The sequence below is a fragment of the Hyalella azteca genome, unplaced genomic scaffold (assembly GCF_000764305.2).
Source record: "Hyalella azteca isolate HAZT.00-mixed unplaced genomic scaffold, Hazt_2.0.2 contig3861, whole genome shotgun sequence".
NCBI lineage: Eukaryota > Metazoa > Arthropoda > Malacostraca > Amphipoda > Hyalellidae > Hyalella > Hyalella azteca.
The window spans coordinates 80,037-97,079 of record NW_025934094.1 but is presented as its reverse complement, the minus strand read 5'-3'; the positions used below and the strand labels follow the sequence as shown (position 1 = coordinate 97,079).

Genomic DNA, 17,043 nt, shown 5'->3' with positions numbered 1-17,043 from the left:
TAAGAAGTAACCGCATGCATCAAGGTGAAAGTGCACAAAACGTTTATAAATGTTTTTACGCTAACTCTGATTCCATTTTGATAAAAAAGTGAACTGTTAACTGTGATCGCTAACGAGTGCATAGACATTATTTGCATTACAGAACACTCTCGAAAAATCACAGGGGGCAAATTGTACCTATTGAATTTAAGTTGCCAGGTTTTGATTGGTTTCATAACTTAAATGAAGAGCAGTGCAGTAGAGGTGTAGCTTTGTGGGTTAGAACCTCTTATGGGGCCCGGCAAATCAAGTTATCTGCAGAGCATCAACCAGCTAGAGAATCGGTGTGGTGCGAACTTTCTCGCAATGGCAAGGATAGCCTTCTTAAGTGTCGGATAGCCTTCTCAGGTATAAGAAACTCATCTCTCAGGTCACCTAACCAAACGCGAACTGTTAGGTTAGGTGTCATTTATACATCACCAAACAGTTCCTCTGATAGCGATAAAGTACTATACAGTCTTTTACCGAGCATGACTTTCCATAGGTCACACACGTTGATTGTTGGTGAATTTAGTCATCCAGAACTAGACTGGATAGAAGGATCCTCTCCAAGGGATGGGAATTTCCTAGCATCCTTGTTCATGGAGTCTGTGAGAGACTCCTTCCTAGTCCAGCACGTTACCAAGCCAACCCTTAAAGGAGTAAACAGACTCCCAATATTCTAGACCGGGTGTTTACTATTGATGAACCAATGTTAGATGAGCTTCATCACGCGGCTCCATTGGGTAAAAGCCATTACCAATCATTGTTTTTCAGTATTAAGTGTTGTACAGAAAAGACGCCTCGGAAGCGTGAGCGTTTGAATTTTGCGAAAGGCGACTATGATAAACTCCGTAGAGCAGTGAATGCAGTGAATAATTCGAAACTGTATTAAGGAAATGAATATGGCTGAGTCATGGTCATTTCTCAAGGGCACGCCAAGGTCATGCATATTCCGCTTATATGTATCATATACAATAATAAAAGAATGCCATTACCAAAAAAGTATGCTAACAATGCAGCCGTGCAAACTTAATCCCTTGGGATAAAATTTAGATTTTTTAACACACAGTTATTATTGAAAAAAATTATTCCATTCTTCTTGTAGCAGGTAAAATTTTAGACTCGATGGACTTCGTCCACTATTGATTGAACTCAAACATATCTTGAAATGAATGGCGTGATCACAGTGCCTGTGCAGCACCACTGAAGGTGACCGGATCAGTGAATATATATAGTATTTGGTGAGTGTAATGGGCCTAGTGAGTCCTTTATGCTTAAATAAAAGCGGTTGTGCTTAACCGCGTACGGTTGAACCACATTACACTTTATATTAATTTGATTCTTAATTGATTGGCTCGCCAAATGTCAAAGCCTTCATAAACTTCGCGGTAATCGAAAATTAGCTTCACAATCCAACCATATCTCTAAAAATTATTGCTGGGAACCGAATATTATTGAAGTCATCAACAGAGAAAAAATATTGCCATTCTGCTTTACGATAATCATTCAGGTTATGATGATCTTAACGGATTCTGTGCAACTGATTCACCAAATGCTCGGAATTACAAAAGTAAACACAACACTAAACATGAGACAGAACATATCCGTTTGAGAGAACGTGATGAGGAGAAATGTCGCGCATATTTCGTGGTTTGTTTAGTATGATAAGAATAGTATGTAGCAATTTCATTTTAGATATGAAATATTTGAATTTCATTTTAGTTACGTAATTTACGAAATATTCAATAATATTGTTGACACAAACTATTTTTAGATGTGCCACCTACATTTTTGGAGAATATATCACTCGCACTATATTTGCTTCTGTCGATTTTTTATCCTTTATAGCCCATTTGTAATTTCTTTTACATCAGTATTTATCTTTTATTTATGGTTGGATAATTGATAAAAATGAGATTTAAGATGATATTTAAACAGTTTGTTCAAGAAATTTCTTCGATAAATATCCAGATATTTAAAAAAAAAAACACCAATACCTAGAACGAATTTGGTATTATACAGAGCTGCATGTAATGGAAAATTTTACAATCATGTAAAATTTATAACATATATTGTTAAAAATGAATAAAATAAAATGGTGCGTTTAGTACATTTTATTTCAAATTGATCATATCTGTACAATTGCTTTGTGCCGTGCAGAAGTCCTTCTCAGCTCGTAACTAAAACATGAATGAATGAGATCCTGAATTTATAAAAAACCTAAATTGCTGAACGGAAAAGTCTAAATGAAAATGGAATAATAATTGTTGCCCAGACTTGTGAATAAATTTATAATATTCCCTAACAACGCTGCTAACAGCCTGTATCCGTATTTCTGCTACAGGCTGCTATTTATTTGTAGCCGTATTTATGCTACAGGCTGCTATACAGGTCAGGCACTGCTATTTCGCAGTGCCCGACCATAGAGTCTAGACGTTATTGAATGTGAACATCGGCATAATATAGGATGCGCCTCTGGTTACTTCTTGTATTGTCTCGAAAAACAGTCATGATCGGCAAAGCCGTTATGTTGAAGTTGGTCGTACAAAAAATGCAGTCGTGGTCGTTACTTGTAGATTATATTATATCGATGTTCTTATTCAGGAGTCCTAAGTGTATCAATGCTCGAATTTTCTCGCGACCGTTAATGTTCTAAAAAAAGATTAAATCATCGTCCCCGGCCATCACCGTCACGACGTCTGCAATATTTCACAGCGTGACGGTGGCCCGGCTAGCCCGGTCCCAAGAACCCTATTGGCATTGTATAGGTTTGACACGCAGGTGTTCTCTGAACGAATCTGCCGCGAGGTCACGAGCGGGCAGAGCGGTTCGTGGCTGGCCATTTTGGTCGTTTGCCTCCGTGGATGAGGTGAGAAGGTGATTGCTGTCCGGTTTGCGATTGCCGGTCAGGCTCGGCTTGTGTGTAGGAGTCTTACATAGACGCTGTTAATATTGCCGGTTCAGAATTTATATGAAGTTAATTGGACTGTGAAGTGGGGTTTTGTTTCCTATTTTGCCTGGGAGATTTAATGGGATATTCTGCTTCCCAGGTGGGAGGGACCTTTTCTGATGTGGCGTCAGCTTCTGGGATACGACTGTGCTCCTCTCAGACGATTGTTCAAGGGTGTGAACCATGAACGTGCACCGTTGGAAGAATCCAACCGCCTCCAGTGTTTACCTGACGTGGGAACCGACTTGACCAGTCTGCCTCTTGGTTTGCCGTGCGCTCTGCATAGCCGAGCGGCGTTGGGCGTCTACCGTCGTACCCTATTGGAGCGCCTAATGACGAGATTAACTAGAATCATGAAGTTCCTCGTGGGGGCGTGATCACCCTAGGCTTGCCTGGATCGAGACATCGTGTTCCAGGCCCGGTTTCTGTGCCGCTTGGGGTCGTACGCCAATGTATGAGGGCTTCCCCTTGAAGATATACGCGGCTCTCGTGAAGTTGGTGCGTCTCGTGTTCCGTTTTGGAAAAGGTCATCAGTTTTTTTAAAATTGTCGCGGGTCGAATATCTGAATAAATATGTTTTTAGCTTCAAGTAGCCAATGAAGTAGGTAGCTAGTATTGATATTTGTGTCTAGGTTTCTTGTCGCGATTGAATAAAAATTCGGGTTGAATTTTATTCTTGCGCCCTTAGTAGGTTTTATTGCATGCGTCCTCCCTCGTACCAGTAGCGTCTCCTGCCCGGGGACATTGAGCGTTTAGGCAGCTCTGTCGTAATTCCCGTAACCCGCTCTCCCGTAACAGCATGAACTACGCCTCCTTGTATACTTAGACGCTATGCCCTCTTCGTAGACACGACCCTCGACATTCCTTCGGCACTGTTCGAAGTGAACAAACTCACCCTCGCTTTATTGAGGAGCTCTCCCGTTCTAATCACTCTTCAGCGCTAGATCCCACATTTCCATCCTTCAATACGTCTAACTTCCAATTTAATTTTTGACTCGAGGAGTTATTAATTTGCTCTCAAACTACGTTGTACGCACTGATCAAATTTCCCTCTCAGCGTAAATTAGCTCAGGCATTAATATTCTCCCAAGACATTACAAAATGGGAAAGTAAAAGTTCAATGAGTGCAGGTGTGAACGACAGGAAACTGTCATTCCCAAATTTACCTCTGAATATTCACGTGTAAAATTTTTAAATGTATTATTTTCTGGATCATTTTATCGTTCACTAAAATGTAAGAGACCACACGCGTCAAGTAGTCGTGTCAAACACACGACAGTTGAACCTGTAGGCTGCTTGCCGTCAAGTAGCTAGCCAAGATACGCAGTCGGTTTGATTTGTTTACTGGTTAGAGTTGTTAGCTGACCGTGATCCTGAGCAGTCAGACGTGTGCTACGAAGGAGGACTAGCTGGTAGCTGATTGCAGTGATTTTTGACAGCCTACGTTTGCAGCCCCTTTTGTCGTGCTGACTACAGCCGGTGTCTTCTACTGTCGCCTCGCTATTTGAATTTGTCCTTCCCCGATTTACGTGATTTTATGCTGTGCTATGTAAACAGTGTACGTCTCGTATTTTAACATTTCTAGAGTGATTTTTACCAGAATATGGACAAAATAAACTATTAAACTTTGTGGAATTAAGATATTAACAAAAAGTGAGTTTAATAAACTTTTTCTTTAAAACGTGCTCTTTATGAATTCAATTCATTGCCACTGAAGCGGTATTCAACTTACTTACTGATGACTTACACTGGGCAGGGTGGCCCAGTGGTTACAGTTCAGTAACAAGGTTGTAGCAGAAAGGTGCGGGTTCGATCCCAGCTCTGTGTGCCAGTTTCTGGTCAGAATCAGCATGGAGGCCGAGCGGTTGAGCAGAGCAAAATTGTAGCAGTGAGTTCGAGATCGCAAAATGTTGTGAATGTTCTGCGATGTTGAGAACCGGCGACAGGCCTACGGCCCACTAAACGCTGAAACCGCTATCTATCTATGATAAGGAGAGTGATTTATGGCATTTCAGGTTAAATAAATGAACACAGTTGCCCGGAATTAATTCATATATTGTTCTGGCTGAGCTGCGAGCGTCCGCCCCTGACAGTGATGAATTATTGTCCCTAATTATGTTCAGTTAGCTTGCAACAGCTGTGGCCGGTGACAAAGGTATTGGAAAATCTTTTATCAAATTGCATGCACTTCGAGAAAAATCCTGCACGTATGAGAGCCATGCCTCTCTCTGTTTATCCAAATATATTTAAACTTCGAGTCATTCTGAAGTCCTACCAGCATGAAAGCCTCGTATATTTTCCCATTTCAGAGCAGAGGAGTTGTTCTTAAGATTTAATATTTAAAAAAAAATCTTGGTTCTGGAGCACTTAAATGGCCTAAACAAGGTTGTAGGCATTTTAAGGGGACCGGGCTGCCCCCGGAGAAACTTCTACAGTTATTATCTGATCATCATGAAACTTCACATACATACTTAAAATGTAAAAAGAAAAACATTTGGCTCGTATGAATTTTTCGAAAAAATTGATAGAAAACGTGAAAAGGCCTAAAAACTGCCCTTCTTTGGGAAGCTGTCACGAAATCATTTTTCGACGTAGAGGGATGATTCTGGCACCGTTGGATGCGTCAAAAAGTAAGCTTTAAGATGAGCCCAAAAAGTGGAAAACGCCAAAATTGAAAATTTTAGCCAGGTCGGTCCCCTTAAAGAGCTCAGTCTTTCTATCCAAAGTCTCTGAGGTAGTTTCAGGCCATATGGATTGGATGGACATATAGGGACCAGTTTCTGCTTGACTGCTCTCGTGGGACCATTTTTCTTACATAACACTCGTGCATTTTTCGCGTTTTTCATGCTTTAATTTTACAGACGCATTGTTTCTTTCGGCTTTGAATTCAAACTCCTATAACTGCTTACTCTGCGCGCAGAAATAGGTACATATTTAAATATTTTTAGAGAGCTACGAAAAATTTAGTAACAGACGAGTGATCATACTTGTTTCGGAATAAATCGTTTAATACCATCCTTGCATACCATCCTGCTCATACTTTTTAATTTAATGTGAGAGGCTTAATATTTCCTATTTCGTTATTTTTTTAATGCTAGCGCGGCTTGGCTCGTTACATAACTTGTCTGCAGTTACCGAGTAGGCGTTGACGTTGCCGTGATCTGATTCTTTGAGGCAAAATTGTGTCCTGTTGAAACCAAATTGCGCATCATTTGAAAAAGAATTTAACTCAATAAAAAGTATAAAATAATAAATGTGATGTGGACTTGCATATAAAAGTCATTTCTACTAAACTATTACGACACATAAAGAACAACATGAAATAATAAGAGGGGAACGAAGTAGTCAAATCCACTAATCGTTCTTAAAAAATGCGGATTATTAGCAATTGAAAGTTGACTCTATTTATATGCACAATACAAAGTTAACTATTTTTACTCACAGCGTCTCCGAGCCGAGCATCTCCACCGTAATCGTGCTGATGGTGAGAGGAGGCGTAGGAATACCTATAAATTCTGCTAAGTGATCCATATTGACGAAATGGATGCTTACGGCGCCCACCGGCCCTGCGTAGGGGGAAAATCCCACGTAGCGATGGACTGATCCTTTACTAAACTCCCGGGGTTCAGTGCTGCGGCTGAAAAATACGCAGAAATGATAGATCTGCTCCTTTAACGAGCGTCGGACAATGGAAGAAAAAATCTTGATGATGAAAATAAGGTATCTATTGAAGTGTAAGAACGTGCATATAGAATAGTTTTCATTGGTTTCGCGCGTATCAATTTTATCAAAGACAATCCAAATTTAGTAAGAATTATACCGTAGTCTTATTCGTGTGATTCTCGTATATTTTATACTTGTTTTGTTTCCAATGGATCTTCAAAATAGAAGATGTTTGTTCGCAATTGGCCTACACATGTGAGTTTCTCGATGCTCTGCTCCGTGTTCATAAAGAAGCGTATTGAGATCTCATTTACATCAAAGAAACACGGAAAAATTGTTTCGGATTTGCGTATTAGATTGAATTTAGGTTTTAGGTTCCGTCATTTTTGGCCTGCAAGATTTGGAAAAGTATGACATACATGGCCCGCATTCATTCTTCCTGGCAACGACCCAGGGAAATTTTCTAATATTTTCCATACTTGACTCAATTTCATGGCATTTCCTTAATGCACTGGTACACTAAGAGTATTAGGAAAGAAAATTAGAACTATGTGAACACTGTGAAAAGAAAGAATTATTGTTTCGTAATGACAATATTTAAACTCATTTGACTTTGAAATGCACGCAATAAAACCATTATAACATTCAAAGGTAATACTTTAGATCAAGTGCATCCAAAAAAAGGGTATTTTTTTAATTATATGTTTTTTGAGGTGTAGATTAAGGATCTGAAATCCGTTTTTGGCGGTCGGCATCGGAAATTTTTAATGGAACCTGTTCCTAACTGGACCTAACCTGCGAGGTTTCGTTGATTGGCTAGGTTTTTCCGGCCGCCGGACGGACTCCAAACATAGAAAAAAACTATTGGCTAGGTTTTTCCGGCCGCCGGACGGACTCCAAACGTAGAAAAAACATAGCCGATCAACGAAAACCTCGCAGGTTAGGTCCAGTTAGGAACAGGTTCCATTAAAAATTTCCGATGCCGACCGCCAAAAACAGATTTCAGATTCTTAATCTACACCCCAAAAAACATGATTAAAAAAACACCCTTTTTTGGATGTACTTAATCTAAAGTAATACGCATTCAAACGGATGTGATTGATTGAACTACGCACCGGTGCCTGGCAATTGGCTTTTCGATTTCAATGCCAAGTTCGATTGACTGCAGTCGGTACCACGAGCCATAATCGTCGCCTGCCGGGCTGTCGCTGCTCACTGTGATGGTAGTGCGGTAATGGTATCCTGGAAAGTGAATAATCAATGGCACTCACAGAAGCATAGCAAAGACAGAGCACACTGCCAAATAGAGACAAAAACACTCATCACTGCACAATGAAATATTATATTATAGACCAGCAATACTTGCCTGACAAAATAACCCTGACAAAAAATCGCAAAACGCCTGGGCTACTGTTAGGAGACGCTACATCCCTTTTAGAGTTATTTCAAGTCTATTTGGCCAATTGATTGAAATCAGAGACTGGAAATGGGGCGCATGCCGAAGGCCAGCCTTGCCCAACTTCGCACTCGGTGCATATTACTTTACGTGGGTAAGAACACTAGAGGTCATAGCTCCCTATGAAGTCATGGGCTTGAAACCATAGCGCGGGATATACACTGCAACTACTTAAGCATAGTAAAGGTTTGCATGGCTATACTGCATCTGGCCAAACTTCTTCTGGCCTAACCTACACACGTAAAACCATTTCTTCACCATAAAAAAACTTGAGCTGACATAACCTAACTTCATCGGCTGCAGAAAGTTAGAGAAACTGTTTAAGAGCCGTTTATTGGTTGCACGAAAGTTGTGAGTCAGAGCTGCGTGATTAATTAGGCCAGAAGAGGCTAGACCGGAGTGTGTGCAGCCGGATGCAGAATTTCATACTCATGAGAGAGCATGCTTAAGCACTGGCTGAAGACTGCGGAACTACTATCATTAAGCAGTGTGAAACTGGTCTGGATTACGGTGCTGCAGTGTACTTTGCAGCTTTCATTTCTGCGGCTGAGTAAAGTTATTGTATACTGAGGCAGGAAGTAGACTCCAGGGTCTTATTCATTGAGAGCATGCCGGAGGTCAGCTGGGCCTAAGTTCAAACTTAGTTCATATTCCTTTCCGTTGGTAAGCACGCTAGAGGGCGTAGTAGTCTACGAAGTCAATTGTTCGAGCCCCAGTTCAAACAGGTCATACTGCATCTGGCCTTACCTCTTCTGGCCTGACCTACACCCGTTGCAACATTTCTCCATCAAAAACCAACCTCAGCGGACCTAACCTAACCTTATTGGCTGCAGGAAGTTAGAGAGAAGGAACAAGTGAGCGGGTAGAGCCAGACATTGGCTGCAAAAAAGTTGGGAATTGCTTCAGCGTGAAAAGATTATACCAGATAGAGGTTCGGTCAGAGTTGATGAGGTCTGATGCGGAACAGTCTGCTTATTAGCAACAGAAGTATTTAAGTATCAGCTGAAGATCTACGGCGCTATTATCTTTAAGCTGTGTGTCTCTGGGCAGGATTATGGAGTTCCAGCGTAGTCTGTGGCTTCTAGCTCTGTGGCTGAATAAAATTGTACGCTGAGGCTAGGCATTGGTTTCAGGGGTTATTTATTTATGACTTAAATTTGTGGCCCACGGCTTCGCCACCAATTCCTTTCCTCTTTGATCTTTAATCAACTGTGTTAGTGAGTGAATTACTTGCTCAGATACGTCATTTATCAAGAGGGCGCTGAAGTAGGTCACAAATTTAGGTCTTAAATAAGGTGGCGTAGCCGTGGCTACAAATTCAACTCATAAATAAACCCTGAAGCCAACGCCTAACCTCAGCGCACATTAACTTTATTCAGCCACAGAGCTAGAAGCCGCAGACTACGCTGGTACACAGTAATCCAGACCAGCGACACACAGCTTAAGGTAATATAGCCGTATATCTTCAGGCGGTACTAAAGCAAGATCGCTCATAATCAGGCGATTCAGCATCCGGCCTCACCTAGTCCGGCTTAATCTCTTCTGACCTAGCCAATTCATGCTGTCCAGACTCAACTTTTTCGCAGCCAATGTCTGGCTCTACTTGTTTAATTGAACCGCCTCTCTAACTTTATAGAGACAAGAAGGTCAAGTTAAAGCATCTCAATTTGGGGGAAATAAAGACGCTTTTCTACCGTCTAAGTATAAAAGCCTGTATAAATAACAGATCGTTACAACTTACACAAATATTTATTTATAAATCAATTCAGCTATTAAACCAAGTAATTTGTACGGGGTGACAGTTCCAACACCTAAGTTCTCACTCTATACGAGGTTCTGGTGGAATGAATAAAAAATGCTACAAGTTGGAATGAAGTTAACGAGCTATTGTGTTCATTGTGGTGACGTTCATGTATAAACAAATCTTATTTTTACAATTAAATCTAATACTAAATTTCTAAATACGTTTATTATATTAATTCAAAATCATGAACGGAATCGCAACAAAGTTAGTTCCGCTCAGGTGAGGTTTGGGTGGATAAATGCTGCAACGTGTGTACTGTGTATCAGTGTATGTTAGGCTAGAATAGGTTAAGCCGGAGTTCATTTGGCCCTATGCAGTAGGACCATATTTAATTTAGGCATAATGAAGCGGTGGCTGGGGACTTGCGGCACGATTGCTTTGAACAATTGACTTCATGGGCTACTATGCTCTCTTGCGGGCTTATATACGGAAAGGAATATGATTTAAGGGCTAAGTTGGGCCTAGCTGGCCTCCGGCATGCACCACATTTTCCAGGGTACTAAGTTTTCTTGTATTATCACCGTCTACAGTGCCTTATAGATAGCGGCAATTGAAATAGATATCGTTGGTTTGTAAATGCGTTGTCTGCCTACATAAGGGACTGGGTAGAGGATTTTTTAGCCTTTGTCAGACTAGGTCATCGCTATCGTGAAAAATGAATGATGTTTCATGTTTCGCTCAGAGGTCACTATAGAGAGAAGGGAACTAGAATATCAAAGTTGTCTGAACGATGACCTCATATATATAGCCGCACTTCGAAAATCGATAAATCATGAGTTATAAATAAGGGGAAAATATGCAAATTTTCTTGGGTTCGTGAGGAAAACAAATTAGACTTAAAGTTCATCGCCGGATATTTCATAGACGTTTCACTGTCTCTGAGTTCATCGAACACTAAAACAGCGCATCATGAAAAACGTGTACGTCAGGATCGATAACTAGTATCAGGAAAAATTTATAGAACTCAGACAAACTTACCACAATACGGCGAAGAATTTGTTGTTAGTAAGAAAAACTTTGAATTGACAGGCACATCAATGGGGACGGTTCTGAATCCCATTCTTGAGCACTCGTGAGGTGGCTTGCATCCCCAGCATTCCCCCTGAAAGTTTATATTTTTATCATGTGAATATGAAATGAAATACATGTAGAAAACCATTAAGTCATTAATTTCAATAAAAATAGTGAAATTGATGTGACCAGTGCAGAAATGACCAACTTGATCCTCAATTTCATCAAACATGTACGCACGCCGACCTCTTGTAACATAGTTTTTTTATAATTTTTTCGGCTAATGAGTGGCAATGTTGAGGTAATTTCAACCTGTGAAATTTGACTGCAAAGAGAAGTAAACATTTCTTGGAATAAATTTCATCGGCGTTGATTTTGATTTTGAAACTCTGTAATGTAACTTTGTTGAGGAGGACTTTTGGAGCAAGCTCATTGCGTGTTACATTCAGGAACAGTCAGTGATTCATTGCATTTAAAATAGAGTAGAAAGACAGAGTTTCATTTATGAGGTTAGGCTCAGAAAACAATATTTCTTCTCAAAAAGTGCGAATCGTGGCTTTTCTTCAAAGGAAGTCCTGCTAACTAAGAGTTATTTCACACTGTAAATCGAACCTGGAGCACTCGATCATTTATAGGCTATCATTTTATGTCATAACCAGTACCAGCGACATTTTCATTTCGTGAATCCAAGTATATAAATTAAAAATATTCATCACTTGTGGCGGTCAGGAACATTGGTATTCATGTATGCAGTGATGACTGATGACAAACCAGAATCACGCTCGAGCCATGGAGCGTGTAGTGCAAAGTAAAAAATCGGTAACCTGAAAGTATTTGTTAAACTGGATCAGAATAAGACACTTAGCAGTGGTCACATTTCACTCCTGAATTTCTTCTATAATTTTTTACAAAGAGTCACTGCTTAAATTTCTACACATATTACCCACCATCAAGAACTTTTTGTAGGACTCGCATCTGATGGCAAGGAATTGGCAGTCCTGTTTCACCGATTCGATGAAAATTTCGTGAGCGCGCTTGTGTGAGCATATGCCCGGAGTCGCTGCACCAAAATAATAGATTTTAAACTTGTAGTTAGCGGCATTCCGAGTCTTATTGTCTAAATAGGCACGAAAAGACTGATATTAAAAAAATTGCAGTGATAGTTATTATCCTGCGGGATCAAAGACAAAAAATTAAAAGAATATATCAAAAGACTATTTTGTTCACTTGGAATATGAAACCACTGAATTTTCCAAATCATGCGGGATCAAACCCAGGAATTAGGTGAAAAGGAAATATTAACAAATTATTTTTCTCATAGAAACTGAAACCAGTTATTTTTTAATCAGCTCACCTCCCTCGCACCCGGGCTGTGTGCCTCCATCATTGGGGTAGAAGTCCAAGTGCCCGATGGGGTCTTTCATGCCTAGGGCTAACCAGTGGGTTAGAATGGTGTACAACCTTCAGAAAAATATTGTTCTTCAAAACTCCCAATTAAACTCGCGATTTTTTAATCTATGTGTTCCTAGGAAACTAAGAGATATCACGTGCATCATGACATGAACTCAAAGTGAACATTTCTAGGCTAATGCCACATTGTACCATCCTACATTCTAGTTACAGAATTAGTTTGACAGCAATTAATAGAATTGCGTTAGCCATATTAAATGCTTAGAAGCAGGCTCCATAAGATTATGCTCGCGTAAATTGATTTAATATTAATTCCTCTTACATTTGACGATGCCAGCTTTTCTCTTGACATTGGTGTGGATGACATCCACAAAGCTTGCGTCACTTGGGTCGAGTCGAGTGAGAATATCTCTGGTCGTGTGACGCCATTGTGCCGGGTCTAGACCGCTGATCCTGAACATAGACTTCCCATTACTCGATCTAGAGTAATCTTATTATTTACTGTAAATTTGAAAACAAGATGAATTGAAATTCATTAGAGTGGTTTATTGGTAAATTTGATAATTTTACCATGAAGTAAAAAAATGCCAGTTAAAATCATCATATTTACGTCGAACAAGGTTTTGATGAATAGATAAGTATTCACTTTAAATCGTCGAGAATACCAGCAAAATCAATTGAACGGCCAAATTTACATGGAGGAGACTGCAACCTAAGCAGCCAGGGAAACGGGCGCAGTGACGTAAAAACCAATATCTTTGTTTCTGATATCTACCGGGTAAATTTTGTCGTTTCAATAAAAATATGGTGAATTTTCTTTAAATTTTATTTGTTCTTAAATTCTTTTTTACTTGTCGATATAAGCACACTAATACTTTACTGAATTCAAGTCAGTACGAAACACACATCACTGAATGTCAATTAATATGCGTGGCGTTGTTTTCAATATTAGATGCCACCTATGGGAAGAAAACTCAAACATTCGGATTTGATCCGAGCAACAGCAGGTAATTACTAACCAATTGTAATCGAGGATTATCTGTATAAGCTTCATTTGTGCGCGTGTAACTAAAGCAAACGATTTAAATTAATTACTATAACCAAGACTGTCTTACCTTGCTAGGGTGATATTATATCGCTGCTGTGAATAAGTGCCGGCAATGCCACACAAGTGTGCCCCCAGACTGTGACATATCAGATGGAAGCTCTGACTCGAGATGTTCCGTACTTCCTGTGCGATGAACGCATCACGCGTTAAAGTAATTTATTAAACTATTTTCCAAGTCTCGTGACTGACATTTATAAACTGAAAGAAATGTAACAAATTATTTTGGACATTCGAAATCAACATCTTTGCGTTGTAGAAGTGAATATTATCTCTAATGATCCACCATAAATCATTTTGCAGCGCATCACCTGTAAACTGTTGATGAAGAATGCTAGCTGTCGAGCTACCACTCTAATGTTCGCCACAGCCTGTTCGTACATGGCTTTGGACCACCTCACCACCACCACGTTGCTGGTTCTGTCAGCTTTCATCAGCTCGTTTTTCAGCAGCTAATGGTACGACAACAGTCGTTAATAAAAATACAAGTCATTAATAATAATATAATGGTGCGTTAATTAATACATTTGAGACTTTCTCTTGGCCCAAGACAGTTTGGCATGCCAAACATGCATCGAATTTAAGATGGCGAAGAAACGAATAAATGGTCTTATTTTTTGCATTAAACTTTAACTACTAACGTCTTTCCTGCCCCTGAAAAATCGCATAACCGTATTAAATTAAGTATAAACTCGGGAAAATGAGGAACATGAATTAAAGCTATCTGTAGAAGCAATGCTTATGGAATGATGACACGACGATATACTGAAAACTAACTCGAGTTCTGATATTCAGACGAGTGCACTTGATATGTCAGAATATATTCATGGACGTGATGGACCGATGTATGATTGTGTATGATTGCTCGAGGTTATCCATGATAAATCGTTAGAATCGATATCCGTCCGAAAAGTAAACGACAGCTACCACAGCGCAGGTGACTGTACGATCCATAAAAACCAATTTAGTACTTGAACGTTGATCCTCACTCGAGCATAATACAATAAGACATTAGTACGCATCCCGAATAATCCAACACCTGAGACGCTGTTCAACCCCGAAAATTTCCACGTGGCAGTCACTTAAAGTCGTCATCGGAACAGAGTTGCCAAAATTGAGGATTTACATTATTTGAAAAAAAGCCTGGGTGTCGTATTGTCGTACTCATACCCATATTTTGTGTTTCTGTTCTTTCTGAATATACTGATGTAGTGATGAGAATAATAAGATTCCGAAGATTTCCAGAAATACGATTCTAACCCTATTATATCTGCCCAGAATACTCGATTTCTAGATCAAAGAATACAAATTACCAGCCTCAGAGCAAGGAAAGACTGGAAGCCCAAGCTACATAATGAATCATGATATTGATGATTAACAGTATGCCGAATATACACGATTGTATTAAGAAAACCTTTCTAATAGTGACTATACCTGTGGCCACTCGCCATCAGAGTTCCAGCCGTGTACAAGGATGTAAACCTTCCCGTCAAGATTTAGAGGCACTTTGTTCAGTACTGTAGCGTTGTTTAGATCCAACAACTGAAAATACGGTCAGTGAAGAAGTAATCAACTGAAAATATGATTATTAAATAGACTACATACAATTACGATCTTTAAAGAAGTTTTTCACACCGTGGAAGCAGTGTTTGCCAAATTAGCCGGATAGACCATCATTGGGATTTCAGCTTGATTAAAATATGGTACGAATTGTTATATAACAAAGAATGGTATTGAATGTGTGAAGATATTGGAAAGGCGTGATTGATGGTGTACCAAGGGATGCTCTTGGTTGGGCCAGGAAGTGAGCCAGAATTCGGTGTCGTGTTTAGCGGGTTTGGCGTTTGAGCGACATGACCACGGTGCCTCGAGGGAGAACTCCTCTAGTTCTCCGTAGATGTCGTAGCACACTGACGCCAGCGACAAATGAAAACATTTTATTAAAAGTCAATAAACTTATATTTCCTTATTTCTATATTGTGAAACTAAGGCTGTGGCATGACCAGTTAACGGACATGAAAGGCCTTCAGTAACGGTTAACAGACATGAGAAAAAAGCTTACTGAGATGAATTATACATTGAAACGCGGGTACTTTACCTTATAGTAAGCCTTGACGGCACATATTTTTTTGTTTCATAGTATCAATTGAATGAATTGATTATTCGATGTTTGATCATTTTTCCGAGGCAATGCTTGAAGGATTTTCGAAATTAATATCTTACACTGTTTGAAATACTTTGAGATGCAACATAATGCTACTAATTATTAGAGGTAAGTTATAAAATCTTGTTGTAAGAGGGGACACTCAAACAGTTTGGAGATATATTGTTCAGATAAGTGTCTTAAAATTCTCGTTTCTGTTTTGCGCAAAGACTGCAACATATCGTCCCCAGAGGCACTTAATTTAAATTAGTGCTCTGGGGCCATACTTTCAAAACTCGCTAAGTGACGTAAGTACTTACGCTCTTTACTTGTCTATGATTGGCGGATTTTGCTCGAAAAGCCGTCAATGATTGGCTGATGAGCTTACGATCTCTTAATTTTTTTTGAAAGTATGGACCCTGATCTTCACATACATACTTTACACTCGTAGAATACAAAGCTTCTTGAAAATAATACTGTACGATATATGTTTGAGGGATGGACCTAATTTAATAAATTTGTTTTTTTGGAGACAATGCTTGACTCAATTGACAGCATAAATGATTAAAAAAATATTTTACTATAAAAAATTTTAAAAACAAATATTTTTAAATACCTAAAAAATAAAATAAGAAATGCATTGTCTCTAAAAAGTATTTTTTAATCTAATATTATTTAAATCAAACCTAGATAAATACGAATTTACGAAATTGGGTACATAATTTAGAATAACCCTGTATATTTAAGTGATGAACAGAATTCGAAACATATACTATATGTACACTTACCTGATTTATCTGGACACGTAATCCAGTGATTGATTTCAGATAGACCCAGAGTCGACCTGTTGCCCAGAGTCAACCTGTTGCCGGGAGTCGACCTGTTGCCGGGAGTCGACCTTTGGCACAGAGTCGACCTGTTGTTCAGAGTCGACCTGTTTCCTATAGTCGACCTGTTGCCCGGAAATGACCTGTTGCCTGGAGTCAAACCTGTTGCCCTGAAATGACCTGATGCCTGGAGTCAACCTGTTGCCCTGAAATGACCTGATGCCTGGAGTCAACCTGTTGCCCTGAAATGACCTGATGCCTGGAGTCAACCTGTTGCCCGGAAATGACCTGCTGCTCAGACTCCACTTGTTGTCCAGAGTCGACCTGTTATTGAGAGTCGACCTGTTGCCCCGAGTCCACTTGTTGTCCACAGTCGACAAGTTGTCCAGATTCGACCAGCTATCCGGAGTCAACCTGTTGCCATGAGTCGACCTATTATCCACAGTCGACCAATTGTCCATATTCGAGTCATTTGAAAGACTCTGAAATAACTTGGTTAGGTTCAATCTGTTGCTCAGATCGAAGAATTGCAGGTTGACAATCTTAGAGCCTTTATCGAAGCTCAATTGAAAATTTTTACCGAGCTTGTTTGCATCTGCCGCTGCAGAGATAATTATATGGGCGAATAAAATGCATAGGAGTTTTCTGGAGGT

General features: G+C 39.7%; 1 protein-coding gene across 1 annotated transcript; it reads right to left on the bottom strand.

The window, feature by feature from the left end:
* Nucleotides 1-5,624: 5,624 nt before the first annotated feature.
* LOC108681606 (pancreatic lipase-related protein 2) lies at nucleotides 5,625-16,851 on the bottom strand. The gene is made up of 13 exons (XM_018170656.2): nucleotides 16,679-16,851; nucleotides 16,352-16,560; nucleotides 15,197-15,330; nucleotides 14,855-14,962; nucleotides 13,732-13,872; nucleotides 13,431-13,546; nucleotides 12,638-12,768; nucleotides 12,260-12,337; nucleotides 11,853-11,965; nucleotides 10,873-10,996; nucleotides 7,750-7,876; nucleotides 6,414-6,608; nucleotides 5,625-6,158 (listed from the first exon to the last, which is right to left on the bottom strand). Exons 1-13 carry the CDS (start codon nucleotides 16,849-16,851, stop codon nucleotides 6,044-6,046), a joined length of 1,764 nt encoding a protein of 587 aa, XP_018026145.2. The 3' UTR covers nucleotides 5,625-6,043.
* Nucleotides 16,852-17,043: the final 192 nt, after the last annotated feature.